The sequence below is a fragment of the Gobio gobio genome (genome assembly GCF_949357685.1).
Source record: "Gobio gobio genome assembly, chromosome: 13".
Classification (NCBI taxonomy): Eukaryota; Metazoa; Chordata; class Actinopteri; order Cypriniformes; family Gobionidae; genus Gobio; species Gobio gobio.
Genome location: NC_137106.1, coordinates 54,882,510 through 54,899,678, shown reverse-complemented (window position 1 = coordinate 54,899,678; position 17,169 = coordinate 54,882,510). Strand labels below are relative to the sequence as shown.

At 38.4% G+C, this 17,169-nt stretch overlaps 1 protein-coding gene across 5 annotated transcripts in view; it reads right to left on the bottom strand.

Moving 5' to 3' along the window:
- LOC307135764 (NACHT, LRR and PYD domains-containing protein 12-like) overlaps nt 1-17,169 on the bottom strand; it is a 57,875-nt gene that overhangs the window by 3,252 nt on the left and 37,454 nt on the right. For 3 of the 5 annotated variants that reach the window (XM_079832405.1, XM_079832406.1, XM_079832407.1), the window contains 6 exons: nt 12,886-13,059; nt 11,661-11,834; nt 11,297-11,467; nt 6,648-6,821; nt 6,372-6,545; nt 1,931-2,104 (listed from right to left, as the gene is read on the bottom strand). In XM_079832405.1, coding sequence (XP_079688531.1) covers nt 1,931-2,104; nt 6,372-6,545; nt 6,648-6,821; nt 11,297-11,467; nt 11,661-11,834; nt 12,886-13,059 — 1,041 coding nt within the window. The remainder of the gene's footprint in view (nt 1-1,930; nt 2,105-6,371; nt 6,546-6,647; nt 6,822-11,296; nt 11,468-11,660; nt 11,835-12,885; nt 13,060-17,169) is intronic. The other 2 variants (XM_079832408.1, XM_079832409.1) reach the window with 2 other exon arrangements.

The following is a 17,169-nucleotide window of genomic DNA, read 5'->3' as shown; positions in this document are numbered from 1 at the left end:
GTTTTGATTAGATATTTGCCAAATGTTCTAAAAAAGCTGACTGTTTGGGTTTATATGAAATGGTAACACTTTACAATAATATTCCATTTGTAACATTAATAAGTATTGTTCATTGTTAGTTTTATCTATTAACCTTAGTTAATGCACTATGAACTAACATGAATGAAAGGTACAATTGTATTGATCAAATATTAACACATGCTGTAAAATGTATATTGCATAATGCATATAGTTCATGGGAGCTAGATAAATAAGCTAATACATCCTTGTGAACAAATGGGCCTTGCAGTTACCTATGACATTTACATACATTTTTCTAGTTTATCCACAGGTTCCTGCGTCCCATGAGGCCTTGCGTCAAAAGTGGGAGCGTCTTCCGGTTTGAAGTAAACAAGCAGGACTTTATGCATTTCCATCGTAGTTTATGCGCACGCAGAAAATGTATCTGCCTCAAACGAGCACATACGTTTTTTATGCGCATTTATAGAATTCATGCGCATCTTGGCATTTTCATTCAACATTTTTTTATGCGATATCCCAAAATGTGCATAAAAATAGGTGGATGGAAACACAGCTTATTGACATTCAATAGTTGACAGTCAAGCTCTCCAAATGTGCTAACGCTGTGGGAACACAACCTCAACGAACTTTCAAAAGGGTGAAGCAACAGTGCCTTTACCCTCCGCGGTAACGTATTTGGTTGAGAGGATGGCGTGAAGGAGTGCCTCAGATCACGTACGGTAGCATTTTTAGCTATTTTCTAGATTCAGTAACGTTAGCTTGTGATGGTAAGGCGATGAGCAATTTGAAAGCTCAGAGGCGTATCAGTATCTGTCGGAAACAATCTAAAAGCGGACATTGAGCCGAGTCTACACGTATCCCATCATAAGGCATGTGTTCCAGCATCAGTGACCGGTGAAGGACAGACCGCGGGTGTTCATGTGTTAGGGCCAGGACGCTGCTGTAGTCATGAAGGGTTGGAGGGCTAGGGTTAGGGTTAGGGTTAGGGTTGGAGGGTTAGGGTTAGGGTTAGGGTTAGGTTCATGTGTTAGGGCCAGGACGCTGCTGGAGTCATGAAGCAGCTCTTTTGTGGAGGGTCAGTAAAGTAAGGACAATGTTTGTTGTATTGTAATATTATTAATTAACTAATAAATGTACTAAACAGAAATGTTTAGTGTGTGTCATTCATGTTGCTTCACAGTAACCTTCACTTAACCCTTGTGGCACCATCTGATAAAAACAATAGTACAAATTATCATTTTGAAACCTTGCCAATGATCTGAAAAACTCTTAGCCTCTCCACTAACTAGCACACACAATCCCATCGGTAAACTACTCCCGCCGCCTCACCGGAAGCTGTACCCACGATCTTCTTTACAGTAGCGCCCCCTGGAAACAGGCGGATAGCTAAAGGAACATTTATTTATAATATTTATGTTTAAATTATTTTCTATAGAATTTGTTCTGTTAGAACCTTTTTAATGTATCCATTTTTACATATTTAATTTAGCAATTTTCATGGTTCAGTACTGTTATGTTTATTTATTTATTTATTTTTATCCATTTTAAAAACTATCGGTTGATTAATCTGTTATCGGCAAGTGTGGTCCAGCCTAGTTATCGGTAAAATCCACTATCGGTCGACCTCTAATCACTAAGAGCAATTATTTTACACAAATATAAAGCTCACATTATTCGGCTCTTCATGAGATGTTGATTAAAACGGTTTTGGTTACATTTTTAAAAGTTGAAGTGATTTTAAAGGGTTAGACCTTTATAGGGCATTTTTTAATATAACTCTGATTGTGTTCGTCTGAAAGAAGAATATCACACACACAGAGGATGAGCTGAGGGAGAGCAAATCATGGGCTAATCATCATTTTTGGGTGAACTATCCCTTTAAGCATTTTGATTCTTGTCTGTGACTGACCTCAATCTCTCCAGTTTACAGTGAGAATCCTCCAGTGCGGCACATAGGGGCTTCACTCCAGAGTCTCCTAGTGTATTCCTGCTCAGGTTCAGATCTCTCAGGTGTGATGGGTTTGATCTCAGAGCTGAAGTCAGGATGAGACACTGTTTCTCTGTAATACTGCAGCTCCACAGACTGAAGACAGAAAGAGAAAAGACACAAAAATACTTCAGTTTCAGACCTCGCCTTCCTACCTAAATCAATAAAGAAAATGCACTATTTCAATAATATTACAATTGCATCAACTCTGACAGCCTGGTGGAAAGTAACCAAAATTACTAATTCACCACTTACACCATGTAGACACACCCCCATCTGGTCCAACCCTGATTTCCAATTGTGTAATAAACCGGTCAATTTTCCATCATGGCAACACAAAGGAATTACTCACCTTCATCATTTGTTTCCAAATAACGGATTTTTATCATTCAAAACACTAGTCCAGAGATACGGTCTTGGGGGAGAGCAGTTTCTCCAAATTAAATCTATAATTAAATCCAAGATAAATATAATAAATAATCCACTTCATCCCTCAAAGCTAATGGAAGACATAATGAAAATCCCTAACTCCAAAAAATTAACCTCCAAACTATATAAACTTATATCAAATAATGATGCAACAATTATAATACCCATGGCAAAATGGGAACAGGATTTAACCCTCTCCCCCAACACCGACCTCTGGAAAGAAATCTGTAACAACACATTTTCTATGACTAACAACACAAACCTCCAACTCATACAGTTCAAGGTTATTCACAGGACTCACATCACTGAAAGAAAAAAGTTTATAATGGGCTTGAGGGACACGGATAGTTGTTCACAATGCACATTGAGAAGCACAGACAACTACCTTCATGCCACATGGACCTGTCAACCAGTTCACTTATTTTGGCTACCAGTAACCACAAAACTCACCAATATCATGGGCTGTAGAATCCCCCCATCCCCTTCACTCTGTTTACTCAATAACAGCATAGAAGTTGATAATCTCCCAGCCAAATATAAAAACCCACTACTCATATCACTAACTATCGCCAAGAAAGTAATTTTACTAAATTGGAAATCCAAAAATTGTATACATATCAATCACTGGACCAATCTTCTTACAGAATACATCACATTAGAAAAAATAACATACATTAACAAGAATAATATACCTAAATTTCTTGATATTTGGAAACCATTCCTAATTCATCTTCATATAAATTATGTGGACCCAGACCCCCGCACTCTCCCAACCACAGGTTCACAAACTTATAATAAATAACCTCTGAGCATTATTGAATACATCATTCCACAATTGTTTACTGCTATATGTCTTTTTTTATGTAAATGTATGTGTATTAGGTATATGTTAATATATATTTTTATACTTCTTTAATTTATTACCAATGTATGAAATGCATAATATTGCAATTGCTATTTATTTGTTGATGATGGTGGTAGTAGGGGTGGTAGTATTGGTATTGACATTAAAATAGAACTCATTTTATTCTTCCATTTATTTTTCTCCCCTTTTCGTTTGCTTATTCTAAATAAATAATATTTCAGATAACATTATATATAAATATTGATTTATAAACATAATTTTTATATTTTACTTTATAAAATAATCTGGGTCATGCGCCGTTCTAGGTGGTGTCGGTGGGCGCGACTGGCTTGTCCTGTAGACATGGTCATCACAGAGCCGGTGGTTGGGTTGACTGGCCCGTCCCTCTCACCGCCTTTGACCCAACCCCTCCTCACATGTAATACTATACTGTTTGACTAATATCTCAGTTGGATAGGGTGTCTCTGGCTGGGGAGCTAACTGGTGCACACCATGGTCCAAGCCACAGATTAAAAAAAATAAAATAAATAAAAATAAAAAAATAATAATAACCCTTCTATTTTTACGGGTCACAACCAAACTAAGCGAGCTTGGTCTGGAGGTGCCTGTTATGACTCAACAAAGCACAGAGGGTTAACTTTTGGGGTTGAGCGTCACTGGCGGTCGGGGAGGAGGGGGCGCGGAACGGAGGGACGAAGGGTGGTGTCCATGTCGGCGGTTTCTGTTGGTTGTGCTCACTGACGGTCGTGGAGAGGCGCTCAGACCTAGAGAACAGTATCCACAGCAAACTTTTTGACTAGTCTAAATGTATAATTATTATTATTGTTATTATTATTGTTACTATTATTATAAATTACTAATGCTACCACTACTACTACTATTATTACTATGAACATTATTGTTGTAACTACCACCACGACTATTATTATTATTATACATCACAAATGTTTCTACCACAATCACTCTTATTATTATCATGAATATTATTATTACTACTTCTAATACTATTACTACTATTATTATTATTAGTACCATTATTGTTATTATAAATTAGAAATATTACCACTACTATTACTAATATTATCATCAATCTTATTGTTGTTACTACCACTACTGCTACTATTATTATTGTTGTTATAATTATTGTTACTATTATGATTACTACTTCTACTACAACTCTATTTCTATTCTCTTTCTATTGTGTTTGTCTTTTGTTTTCCATCCTCTTTTTTTTTCTTTTCTTTCTTTCTCCCCTTCTCCCAGAGGTTTTGGACCATTGCAGCTTGATGCAACTTTGTAATGTAATTGTTTTTGTTTTGTTTTGTTTATTTTGTTTTGTTTTGTCCGTATTCTGTTGTTTTTTTTGTTACAACATGTGTATTGTTTTGAGCATCAATAAATAAATAAAAAATAAATAAATAAATAAAAAGAAAGAGAAAAGACAATAGCTCAGATCTGTGATGATGATCTTATTAAAGACATCCAGTGGTCATATAGTCTATAGTTCCCATAATCTGCTTGTAATCGCGTCACTAGTTCTGTGTGCTGGAAACTGATGTTTCTTCTCATTCTTTTTTAAAACTTTTAAACTATTTCTTTTTTGTCTCTTTTGTTTATTGTAGCAGCAGATTCAAATCTCATGATATTTCTGCAGAACAATATGTACACAACTAGAATGTAGATTTCCTGAAGAAAATGTGAGTGGTGCTTGCAGTGGTAAAAAAACACAGTTAGCTTTTTGCTAGCATGATGCTAACACGATTAGTATTATGTTAGCATGATTAGCTAACATGATTAACATGATGTTTGCATGATGATAACACAATTAGCATTTTGTTAACATGATGCTAACACGATTAGCATGTTGTTAACATGATATTAGCATGATTAGCATGATGTTAGCATGATTAGATAACAAAATTAGCATGATGTTATCATGATTAGGTAACACGATTAGCATGATGTTAACATGATAAGCTAACATGATTAGCATGTTTTGCTAGCATAATGCTAACACAATTAGCATGTTTTGCTAGTATGTTTTTAACCAAATGTTAACATGATTAGCATGTTGCTAGAATAAGGCTAACACAATTAGCATGATGCTACCATTATGTTAACATGATTAGCATATTGTTAGCTTTAATGCTAGCACATTTTGACTTGTTTTTATCATGTTCTAACCCTAAGCTAATCACTATTAGCATGTAGCTATTCACTGCTAGCATGTGTAGCATGTTGAAAGTCCAGTTTGCTAGCATGAGCCAAAAGACCCAACCTCCACGTCTCTATGATGTTCTTATGAAGAGATATAGGTCTTGCTAAACGGTTGCTAGGGTACTCTGTTTGGTTGCTATGGAGTGGCGTGGCAGCTGCCAATGATGATACTCTAAAGGCTGCTTGCCCGTATGAATGATATAAACCAACCCCCATGCCTCTATGACATTCAGATTAAAAGATATAGCTCTTTGGATTTGGGTTGCTAGGGTGCTTGATAATGGTTGCTAGGGCGTGGTTAGGAAGTGTTGAAGGTGATTTGTGATTGGCTGTTGATGCCCCAAGTCAAACAAACCCCCCCTCGTGTTTCTATGACACTTCTATCCAAAGATATCCCTTTGATGTTTTTCAATGGAAGTCTATGGGATCAGTTGCTAGGGAGCTCTAAATGGTTGCTAGGGCGTGGCTTGATAGCTTCACGATGACCCAGAGATAGTGATTGGTTGGCTGAGTAAATTGATAATAAGCCGGTGGATTTGACGCCTCATTCGTGGGTCTGTGACAAACGGTGTGGGAGAAGTAGCGCTGAAATTTTGTCCAGAAGAAGAATAATAATAAGTATGGAGAATAACAATAGAGATGCCTTGCTACCGCTAACACACCTAATCAGTTCATTGTGTCAAATACTTTAAATGAATTTATTTACTCAAGACGCCTAATTTTAATTGTGACCAATGGCAAAGACCAGCAGATGCAACGCTTCAGTGTAAATGATGTGACTTGTGTCCAGTTGTCTTGAACTAAACAGTGAACTGTAATCTCACTGTAACTGTACAGTATAATGATACTGACTGTAGTTTCTCCAGCTGTGATTGTGGGTTCATCAGTAGATCACTGAGGTTTCTCACTCCAGAGTCTCCTAGTTTATTCCCGCTCAGGTCCAGCTCTCTCAGGTGTGATGGGTTTGATCTCAGAGCTGAAGTCACAGCAGAACAACCTTCATCTGTCATATCACAGCAGATTAACCTACATTGAGAGAAATGAGAAAACTCTTTATTCTGTAAAGTTATAGCATCTTCATAAATGTAGTGTGAACTCAGGCTATTGATGAGATATTGAGTTCTTCACCCCAATCTCTCCAGTTTACAGTGAGAATCCTCCAGTACGGCACATAAGGGCTTCACTCCAGAGTCTCCTAGTTTATTCCAGCTCAGGTCCAGCTCTCTCAGGTGTGATGGGTTTGATCTCAGAGCTGAAGTCAGGATGAGACACTGTTTCTCTGTAATTCTGCATCTCCTCAGACTGAAGACAGAAAGAGAAAAGACAATAGCTCAGATCTGTGATGATCAAACTGAGCTTTTAAAGGATTTATTCAGACAGTCATTCATCAATCCATCATTTGAAAGTCATATTTGTAATTCTCTACAACAGTATTTTTCATCTCAGAAGTGTCATAAAGTTCTAGTTTACACATTAACTTCAGATGAACTTGAAGACTGGTTCTTTCATGTCAACATCACCCTATGGTTTGCTCATTGGGCAAATGTGTTCAGGGGCCCGTTCTTCGTACCTCGCTAACTCAAAAAAGTAAGTGACTTAAAGTAAGTGACCAGTGAACTGGAAGAAGAATAGAGTAAACGATAAAGCTACTATATAATGTGCATGTATCTGAAGTGAATAAAACACGTAACGTTAGTCAAATTATAACCGCTTGAAAGGATTGTCATAGCCGCTTTCATAGACATCAGTGTGTGTTTTTTGCTAGTAGCCTACTGATGAGCATTTAAATGTCTGAAACCTGGAATAAACATGATGTGGTTTAAAACACTGAATAGTTGTCATGAGTTGTGATGTGACCAGCGCTGAGCCAAAGCACGCGAAAGCACGTTTGAATTTTGGCACCGAAATGAGGAACCGAAATCTGCGTTCTGATTCGGTCTGGTACATACCGGTTATATAAGTACCGGTGCCATATTGGAACCGGATTTCGGTACCCAACCCTATTCATGACCTCATCCTGCTCTAGAATCTGAAGCTTATCGCCTCGTAAATGATAACAGACGCTGAGACTGCATCTGAAATCCGTCACTCGTTCACTCATTCACTATCTCCTATACAGTGAAGGGCATATATAGTGCACTATATAGAGGACAGTGAACAATTCAGACAGTAAATATGCTTTCCATTAGAGAGACTGAAGTGTGGCTTCACATCAGTGACACACGAGTCAGAGACAGAGACAGAGATAGCACAGTGTGTCATATCATATCATATCATTTGTAAGTCGCTTTGGATAAAAGCGTCTGCTAAATGACTAAATGTAAATGTGATATCATAAAGTGTATCATATGAACGATTCGGCACAGACCACAAAACATAAACACAAAATGCTGTATTTTAAAGCGATATGGAGCTCAAACAACACAAGCGGTTAGACAGCCTCTGCATTAGAAACAGCCCTGATGAGAAGAAGAGATGACGAGCTCTTTACAGCACATTAGCATGATTATGATCATCACTGTTTTACTGTAACACATCAATATTAAGTCAGAAGGGGAATCTAGTAGACACGCTCTGACTTCCTGTTTCAGTGGAAATGACATCACCACATTGAATAATGCGGCACTTCAGTGAGGCTTTAAAAAAATGAGCGGCCCTAAATTTAAGTAAATGTAGATGTGAAATATAATCTTTTTAAATTAAAGCTTACATGTGTACTTAAATTTAAATGATACACAATTAAATTGATTTAGTATCTAATTGTTTGTTATTAAAGGTGAAGTGTTTAAGTTTTAGTGGCATCTAGAGGTGAGGTTGTGAATTACACCCGTCCACCGTTCACCCCTCCCTTTCAGAGCACATAGAGAAGCTACGGTGGCCCACACAGGACAAAGATGTGTTCGTCTGAGAGAGCAGAGAGTAGCTAGTGCTCTGTAGAGAAGTGTGTCCCTTTAGGGCTTCTGTAGAAACATGACGGCACAAAATGGCGGCTTCACTGTAAGGGACCCGCGGTGTGTGTCGATAGAAATGGCCAAGATATTTTTTTATGAAACTTGATTCTCAGAAATATCCTCCTCAGACAGTAAATAGTCATCATGTCAATCATCAGTAATAACAAAATAAATCAATAAATTGCATCACTTTATCTGAGGTTTTCTGTGATGTAACATAAGAGCTTCCAAACATGATCAAAATATATTTGTTTCAAAATGTGAATGGTTTTCTATCAAATGAGACCTTGATATGAGATGCACTTGTAAATATCTTGTTTTTTGTAGAGTTATAAGCCATTACTTTTAAATGAAATCATTAAAAATGTGGTTAATTTTAAAACACAAAATATATATTATTGTGTTATTTTGGTTGCTGAATTTAACAAAAACTGACTCAAAGAAATGAGGAAAATGTTATTATCCAAGACTATAACAAAACATTAGAAGTAATGTGAGATTTTAAAGGTCCTGTTCTTCGTGATCCCATTTTTCAAACTTTAGTTAGTGTGTAACCTAGAATACTGTCTAACACTTGATGGCTGTTCTGTCAAGTCCTCGTCGTCAGTGAGGAACCTGGGTGTGCTCTTTGATACCAATCTTTCGTTTGAAAGCCACGTTTCTAGCATCTGTAAAACTGCTTTCTACCATCTTAAAAATATATCTAAATTACGGCACATGCTCTCAATGCAAAATGCTGAACAGTTAGTTCATGCGTTCATGACCTCAAGGTTAGATTATTGTAATGCTCTACTGGGTGGTTGCCCTGCTCGCTTAATAAATAAACTCCAGCTGGTCCAAAACGCAGCAGCTCCAGTTCTTACTAGAACCAGGAAGAATGACCATATTAGCCCAGTTCTGTCAACACTGCACTGGCTGCCTATTAAACATCGCATACATTTTAAAATTTTACTTATTACTTACAAAGCACTAAATGGTTTATCTCCCCAATACTTGAGCGAGCTCTTAACATATTATACTCCATCACGTCTACTGCGCTCTCTAAACTCTGGCCAGGTGATAATACAGAGAATATCCAAATCAACTGCAGGCGGTCGATCCTTTTCCAATTTAGCTCCAAAACTCTGGAACAGTCTTCCTAACATTGTTCGGGAAGCAGACACACTCTGTCAGTTTAAATCTAGACTAAAAACACATCTCTTTACTGTGGCATACACATAAAACACTTTTTCAATGAAATGATTGTTAGGCTGCATTAACTAGGTCAGCCGGAACCGGGAACACTTCCCATAACACCTGATGTACTCGTTACATCATCAGAAGAATGGCATCTACGCTAATGATAGTCTCTCTGTTTTATCCCGAGGTTTACTGCAGTCAGCCGGATCCAGGCCGTATCCAGTTCAGATGGTGGACCTGCGCCCAGAGAAGACCAACACAGGACCCCGAAGTGTCTGAGAGACCGTGATTAGACTCCCCCTGAAACTGCCTCATCGACACGGCATCTCAATAAACCCGTCTCCGGCGTGTTGACTCAGATTGTTCGAATATTACAATTAAATAATACTTAAATCGATATGTCATCCTCAATAAACCCGTCTCCAGCATGTTGCCTCCAAACATTCGAATATTGCACTTTAATAATTATTTAATCAACATCATCCTCAATAAACCCGTCTCCAGCATGTTGCCCCCGGTCCCTCGAATATTCTGATCTATTATGACCTCCGAGCTGTAAAGCTGCCAGAATAATAATAATAATAATACGCTGTTTGTTAATTGGCCAGAGGAGAACTGGCACCCCGACTGAGCCTGGTTTCTCCCAAGGTTTATTTTTCTCCATTAGGTCACCTGATGGGGTTTTGGTTTCCTTGCCACTGTTGCCTCTGGCTTGGCGTGCTCAGTTGGGGACACTAAATTTTTCAACTAAACATCGAAATAAATCTAAATAATAAACTAAATTAACCATTTAAACTAAATTACTGATCGAATTATTGATCTAAAGCCCACACTGTCACTGTATGATACTTGAAATTTTTCCAGAATGGCTATACAGCTGAATAAAATTATGCTGCATTATTTTCCTGTTTAACACTGTAAAGCTGCTTTGAAACAATCTACATTGTTAAAAGCGCTATATAAATAAAGTTGACTTGACTTGACTTGTAATGTTGCTGTTAGAGCATAAATAATACCTGTAAAATTATAAAGCTCAAAGTTCAATGCCAAGCGAGTTATTTTATTTAACAGAAGTTCCCTTTCAAAGCCTACAGCGAACGGCCGGTTTGTTCTACATCTCTGTACTTCCTGCTTTAATGACGTCAGTAGAACAGTTTGTCGACTAACCTCCGCCCACAAGAATATGCAAAAAAGGGGGCGTGGTCTAGTTGCTCTCCCACGTGGAGAAGAGGAAGTGTTGCGTTTGTAGTGAGTTTGTCGCCATGTCATCGAGATGCTGTTATTTTCATCCCGGAGCCAAATCACCTTTGTTTGGCCTTCAGGGACTGTACTTTGAGCACATGCATCTCCCCGTTATGGTAAGAGGCGTGACCTTTCCGGGCAACCAATCACAACATGGGAACCGCTGGCCCAATCAGAACTCGTTACGTATTTCTGAAGGAGGGACTTCATAGAATAAGGAAATCATCAAGCCGTTTTTAGGACAGTGAAAACAGCGGTATACAAATAATTCAATTGTGTGAAAAATACTGTGTTATTTTACACGCGAAACATGAACACATGTTATATTGCACACTGTAAACACAATCAAAGCTTCAAAAACACAGGAAAAACGGGACCTTTAAAGCATTAAAACACAATCCTCACGTGAGTGTGTTGAGCTGGCAGTGTTTATCCTCCAGTAGAGCAGAGATCTGATTCACTCGTGTCTCTCCTAGATCATGATCCCTCAGATCCAGCTCTCTCAGGAGTAACGGGTTTTTACCCACAATTCCTCTCACATACTGACAGGCTTCATCTGCAGCAGGACTCAAAAACCTGCAGAAGGGAAAATTAAGCAAAAATCAATTGAATTAAACATGGTGTAATGAAAAACAGCATTTGATTCTAATGGGAAACATTGTGGAATTGTTTATCTTGAATTGGCTTCTGTGCAACACATTTTATTAGTGAAATAATATTTCTATAAACATTTCACCTGCACATTATGTATTATTTGATCCCGTCTCACCTCAGTGTCTTCAGTTGACAGTGTGGATCCTGTAGTAAATCACTGAGCTCCTTCACTCCTGATGGTCCAGGATCATTTCCTGTGAGATCCAGCTCTATCAGGTGTGAAGGGTTTGATCTCAGAGCTGAAGCCAGAGCTTTATAACCTTCTTCTGTGATACTGCAGTCTGACAGTCTAGAACAGAAATGAATAATGCATATAAAATACATTTATAACACAACATCAACTATTATTTACATTATGAGTGATGAAGTTAACTGAATCTGTGTCTGTAAAGCTGTGAACCAAATGAGCCACACAATGAGCATAAGAAGTGAACATCATTCCTCTGAAAGCTCCTGTAGTGCATCGGCTGTCTTGTGTACTGCAGGATCTCCAGTGAAGTCCTATATTGTTTGTAGCCCTTTTGTCTTCAGATACAAGATATATACATTTTTATACAACAGTTCTTTCTGGTTCTGGAATCTGATTGGCTGAGAGCCTTTTCCAGCCGTGTGATATCCACCCAGTGCCGTCACGCAAACCGTTTCCCCGTTTGCATCTCTCTCCGCTCGAGCGACTGTCATGGCGGTCAAGCAAATACACTTTTAAGCATACTACTGTTGTGTCACGAAATGTAGTTTTAACTATTTTTAGGTGAGAATGTAGTTAATTGGACCTCAAATATGTGAATCATATGTAAACATAGCGTCTATTTAACAGTTTGTTCAGACGCTTTGGCAGATGTGAGCTCCAGGCGGTCAGCGCTCGTGTTCCCGCAGAGAACAGCTTCATCTCGGACAGACATTCGGGAATTTGCCGCTGGCTCTTACAGTGTGTAGATAGTGGTTAAACATGAGATAATTGTGCTGTCTAGGCAACACATATACTAAAAATTGGAACGATACTGAGAAGATTAGCATGGTTTCCATGTGCTGGAATCTGATGTTTCTTCTCTTTCTTTTTTAAAACTTTTAAACTATTTCTCTTTTGTCTCTTTTGTTTATTGTAGCAGCAGATTCAAATCTCATGATATTTCTGCAGAACAATATGTACACAATCAGTTCATTGTTTCAAATACTTTAAATGAAATTATTTACTCAAGACGCCTCATTTTATTTGTGACCAATGGCAAAGACCAGCAGATGCAATGCTTCAGTGTAAATGATGTGACTCGTGTCCAGTTGTCTTGAACTAAACAGTGAACTGTAATCTCACTGTAACTGTACAGTATAATGATACTGACTGTAGTTTCTCCAGCTGTGATTGTGGGTTCATCAGTAGATCACTGAGGCTTCTCACTCCAGAGTCTCCTAGTTTATTCACACTCAGGTCCAGCTCTCTCAGGTGTGATGGGTTTGATCTCAGAGCTGAAGTCAGGATGAGACTCTGTTTCTGTGTAATACTGCATCTCCTCAGACTGAAGACAGAAAGAGAAAAGACAATAGCTCAGATCTGTGATGATTTATTCAGACAGTAATTCATCAATCCATCATTTGAAAGTCATATTTATAATTCTCTACAACAGTATTTTTCATCTCAGAAGTGTCATAAAGTTCTAGTTTACACATTAACTTCAGATGAACTTGAAGACTGGTTCTTTCATGTCAACATCACCCTATGGTTTGCTCACTGGACAAATGTGTTCAGGTCTGTTGTTCTCATACATGATTACTAGGGATGCACGATATTATCAGCACGACATCGGAATCGGCCAATAAACGCTTAAAATATAAAAATCTGCATTGGTCGATATGAAAGAATTATGCCGATATGCCTTGGCGATATGATAACGTGTTGATATGCGCCTGCAATAACTATAATAACTGCTTTAGTGATAAGATCAGGTCAGCACGCTCATTCTTGAAGTGAAAACAAGCAAATACATATTAACAGTTTTTAAATGCTGCCTTGAATTTTTTAATGCGGTACAGAAGGACGTGAAGGGGCAGGTCAGATACCTGCGTCTCTTCTTTTATACATCTATCCTTCTCAATGTTTCTTTTTATTATATCCATAACCTGAATAATCAAGGATAATCAAAGTAAATATCTCTTTCTTTGCTTTCATATGTTTAGTTTAAAGATGATTGTAATTCTGTGTGATTTTATACTTTTATATATTTAGTTTAAGGATGATTTGGATTTTGTAGTTTTAAATCTAGTCTCCTCAGCTGCCTGTTCTGACCTCCAGCCGGGATGTGTGTCTCTCTCTGGCGAAGGAGAGCGATTGCTGTATATTTGTTTGGGTATTGGGTGTTCTCTTGATAAAGGTCAGAATCCACTGACACTGACTAGAGTGCGATGCCCTAGTGCTTGTATGTGTGTGTGTGTTTCACATGTTCTGTGCAGGTTTGTTGGAGCTATCTGATCTGGGCCTGAACCCCTCCCGACAAGCAGGCGCCCTTTCCGGCGTCCGATGCCAATCTTACCCTTCTGGGAGGGGTTTTGTGACAAGCATCCTGGCTAAACGATGCCATTCCGGCATATCTATACATGTGTGACTAATGTTTAGGCTTTTATGTCTCTGTAGCCAATCAGGCTTAGGCCATCTGTTATTGTTGATGTAATCAATGTCCTTGTAACCAGTATAACTGGTGGGCAAAATTCTCTGTTAGGTAGAGTCTGGCCAGCGATTCCTCGTGAGACTTGAAGCTGGCTTCTGCTGATGAAACTGCAAACTATTCTTCAGTACATTTTTCTTTAATTAATCTAACTCCTGACTCATGGTTTTCATTTTTCACTACTGGTCCTGGGTCCTAAACTGTTACCCCAACCGACGTGACCATCAACGCAGGGTTGCCAGGTTTTCATAACAAAACTAGCCCAAAAAAAGCATAAAACTTGCCAAAAAAAAGCCCGAAACTAGCCCAATCGTATCTCCTCACTCTCCAGCGCGCAGCCTCCACAGCAACAGAAGCTCCTCCAGGTCCTAGTGCCCGCCTCTAGAATGTTATATATATATAGATGTAGTGGGGTTTAGCGCTGTTGTTACAGTAATAAAATGAAAAGTAGAATGCACAAATAAATTGAAGTTACTTCTTATTCTGAATAAATAAAGCAGTAATGATGTCATAAATCACAAGCATGACACTTGTGAATTAAATGCTTTTATTAATCTGTAATAAGATTTTTAGGAAATGGATGATGAAAAATAATTCAAGGAGCTCTAAAATAATTGTAGAATGTTTTATTTGAAGCTGAAGCTAAAGACGGCATCAGCTGAAGTCATGCCACCCCCACTTCCTGTGCACAAACGTCACATCCAAAAATACAGTATTTAGGTACACCTGCATCTGTCTGGGGTGAAAGATCACTGACTATTATTGTTATTTTCAGAACTTTTAATATACTCTTATTATAAAAATAACTTTATTAACATGTATTTATCTTTAACAAGTATCCTTTTAGTAAGGAGACCTCAGAAACCTGAAACCACAATCAAAAAGTTTTTGCTCAAAATAGTTGATAGTCTTGACAAAATAGTCAAAATTTGTTTCCAAACAAAGGGAAAAAATAAACGTATATCGGTATCGGCAAAAATTTGTTGAAAGATATCGGCAAAAATCCAATATCGCGCATCCCTAATTTTGACACAATCTCTCTATCACTAATAGGAATGAAAGATGTTCATGACATCATCCTGCTCTAGAATCTGAAGCTTCCCGCCTCGTAAATGATAACAGACGCTGAGACTGCATCTGAAATCTGTCACTCGTTCACTCATTCACTATCTCCTATACAGTGAAAGGCATATATAGTGCACTATATAGAGGACAGTGAACAATTCAGACAGTAAATATGCTTTCCATTAGAGAGACTGAAGTGTGGCTTCACATCAGTGACACACGAGTCAGAGACAGAGACAGAGATAGCACAGTGTGTCAAATCATATATCATATCATTATATCATATATCATATCATATATCATATCATATCATATCATATCATATCATATCATATATCATATCATTATATCATAAAGTGTGTCATATGATCGAGTCGGCACAGACCACAAAACATAAACACAAAATGCTGTATTTTAAAGCGATATGGAGCTCAAACAACACAAGCGGTTAGACAGCCTCTGCATTAGAAACAGCCCTGATGAGAAGAAGAGATGACGAGCTCTTTACAGCACATTAGCATGATTATGATCATCACTGTTTTACTGTAACACATCAATATTAAGTCAGAAGGGGAATCTAGTTGACATACTCTGACTTCCTGTTTCAGTGGAAATGACATCACCACATTGAATAATGCGGCACTTCAGTGAGGCTTTAAAAAATGTGTGGCCCTAAATTTAAGTAAATGTAGATTTGAAATATAATCTTTTGAAATTAAAGCATACATGTGTACTTAAAATTAAATTACACAATTAAATTGATTTATTATCTAATTGTTTGTAATTAAAGGTGTAGTGTTTTGCATCATACACCGCTCACCCCTCCCTTTTGAAGCACATAGAGAAGCTACGGTGGCCCACACAGGACAAAGATGTGTTCGTCTGAGAGAGCAGAGAGTAGCTAGTGCTCTGTAGAGAAGTGTGTCCCTTTAGGATTACGGCGTCTAGAAGATTCATTTTACATTTACATTTAGTCATTTAGCAGACGCTTTTATCCAAAGCGACTTACAAATGAGAGCAAAAGAAGCAACTAGAACAGTCAAGGGCAACCGTATGAAAGTGCTGTAGCAAGTCTCAGTTAATCTAGCTCAGAACACACAGGACAGTTTTTTTATTATTTTTTTTTTTATTTTTTTTAATAAATTAGACAGACAGAAAATGAATAGAATGATAAGTGCTATTCTTGATTGGTCAGGTGCTGCTGGAAGAGATGTGTTTTTAGGTGTTTTTTGAAAATGGCTACAGACTCGGCCGCACGAATTGAGATAGGCAGGTCATTCCACCAGGTGGGAACAGCCCAGGATAAGCTCCGTGAGAACGTTTTCATGCCTCTCTGGTATGGCACCACAAGGCGTCGTTCACTAGCAGAACGCAAGTTCCTGGAGGTTGTGTAAGTCTGAACAAGTGAGTTTAGGTATATTGGTGCAGAGCCAGTGGCTGCTTTGAAGGCGAGCACCAGTGCCTTGAATTTGATGCGAGCAGCTATTGGCAGCCAGTGCAGACTGATGAAGAGACCGATGAAGAGACCGATGAAGAGACCGATGAAGAGACCACTCGACCGATGAAGAGACCGATGAAGAGACTGATGAAGAGACCACTCGACCGATGAAGAGACCGATGAAGAGACTGATGAAGAGACTGATGAAGAGACTGATGAAGAGACTGATGAAGAGACTGATGAAGAGACTGATGAAGAGAGGGGTGACGTGCGCTCTCTTCGGCTCATTAAAGACCACCCTCGCAAGGGTTTGATAGTGCATGCCGGAAGGCCCGCTAGAAGAGCATTGCAGTAGTCCAGTCTGGAGAGAACAAGAGCTTGGACCAGTAGTTGTGTGGCATGCTCTGATAGGAAGGGTCTAATCTTCCTAATGTTGTATAATGCAAATCTACAGGATCGGGTTG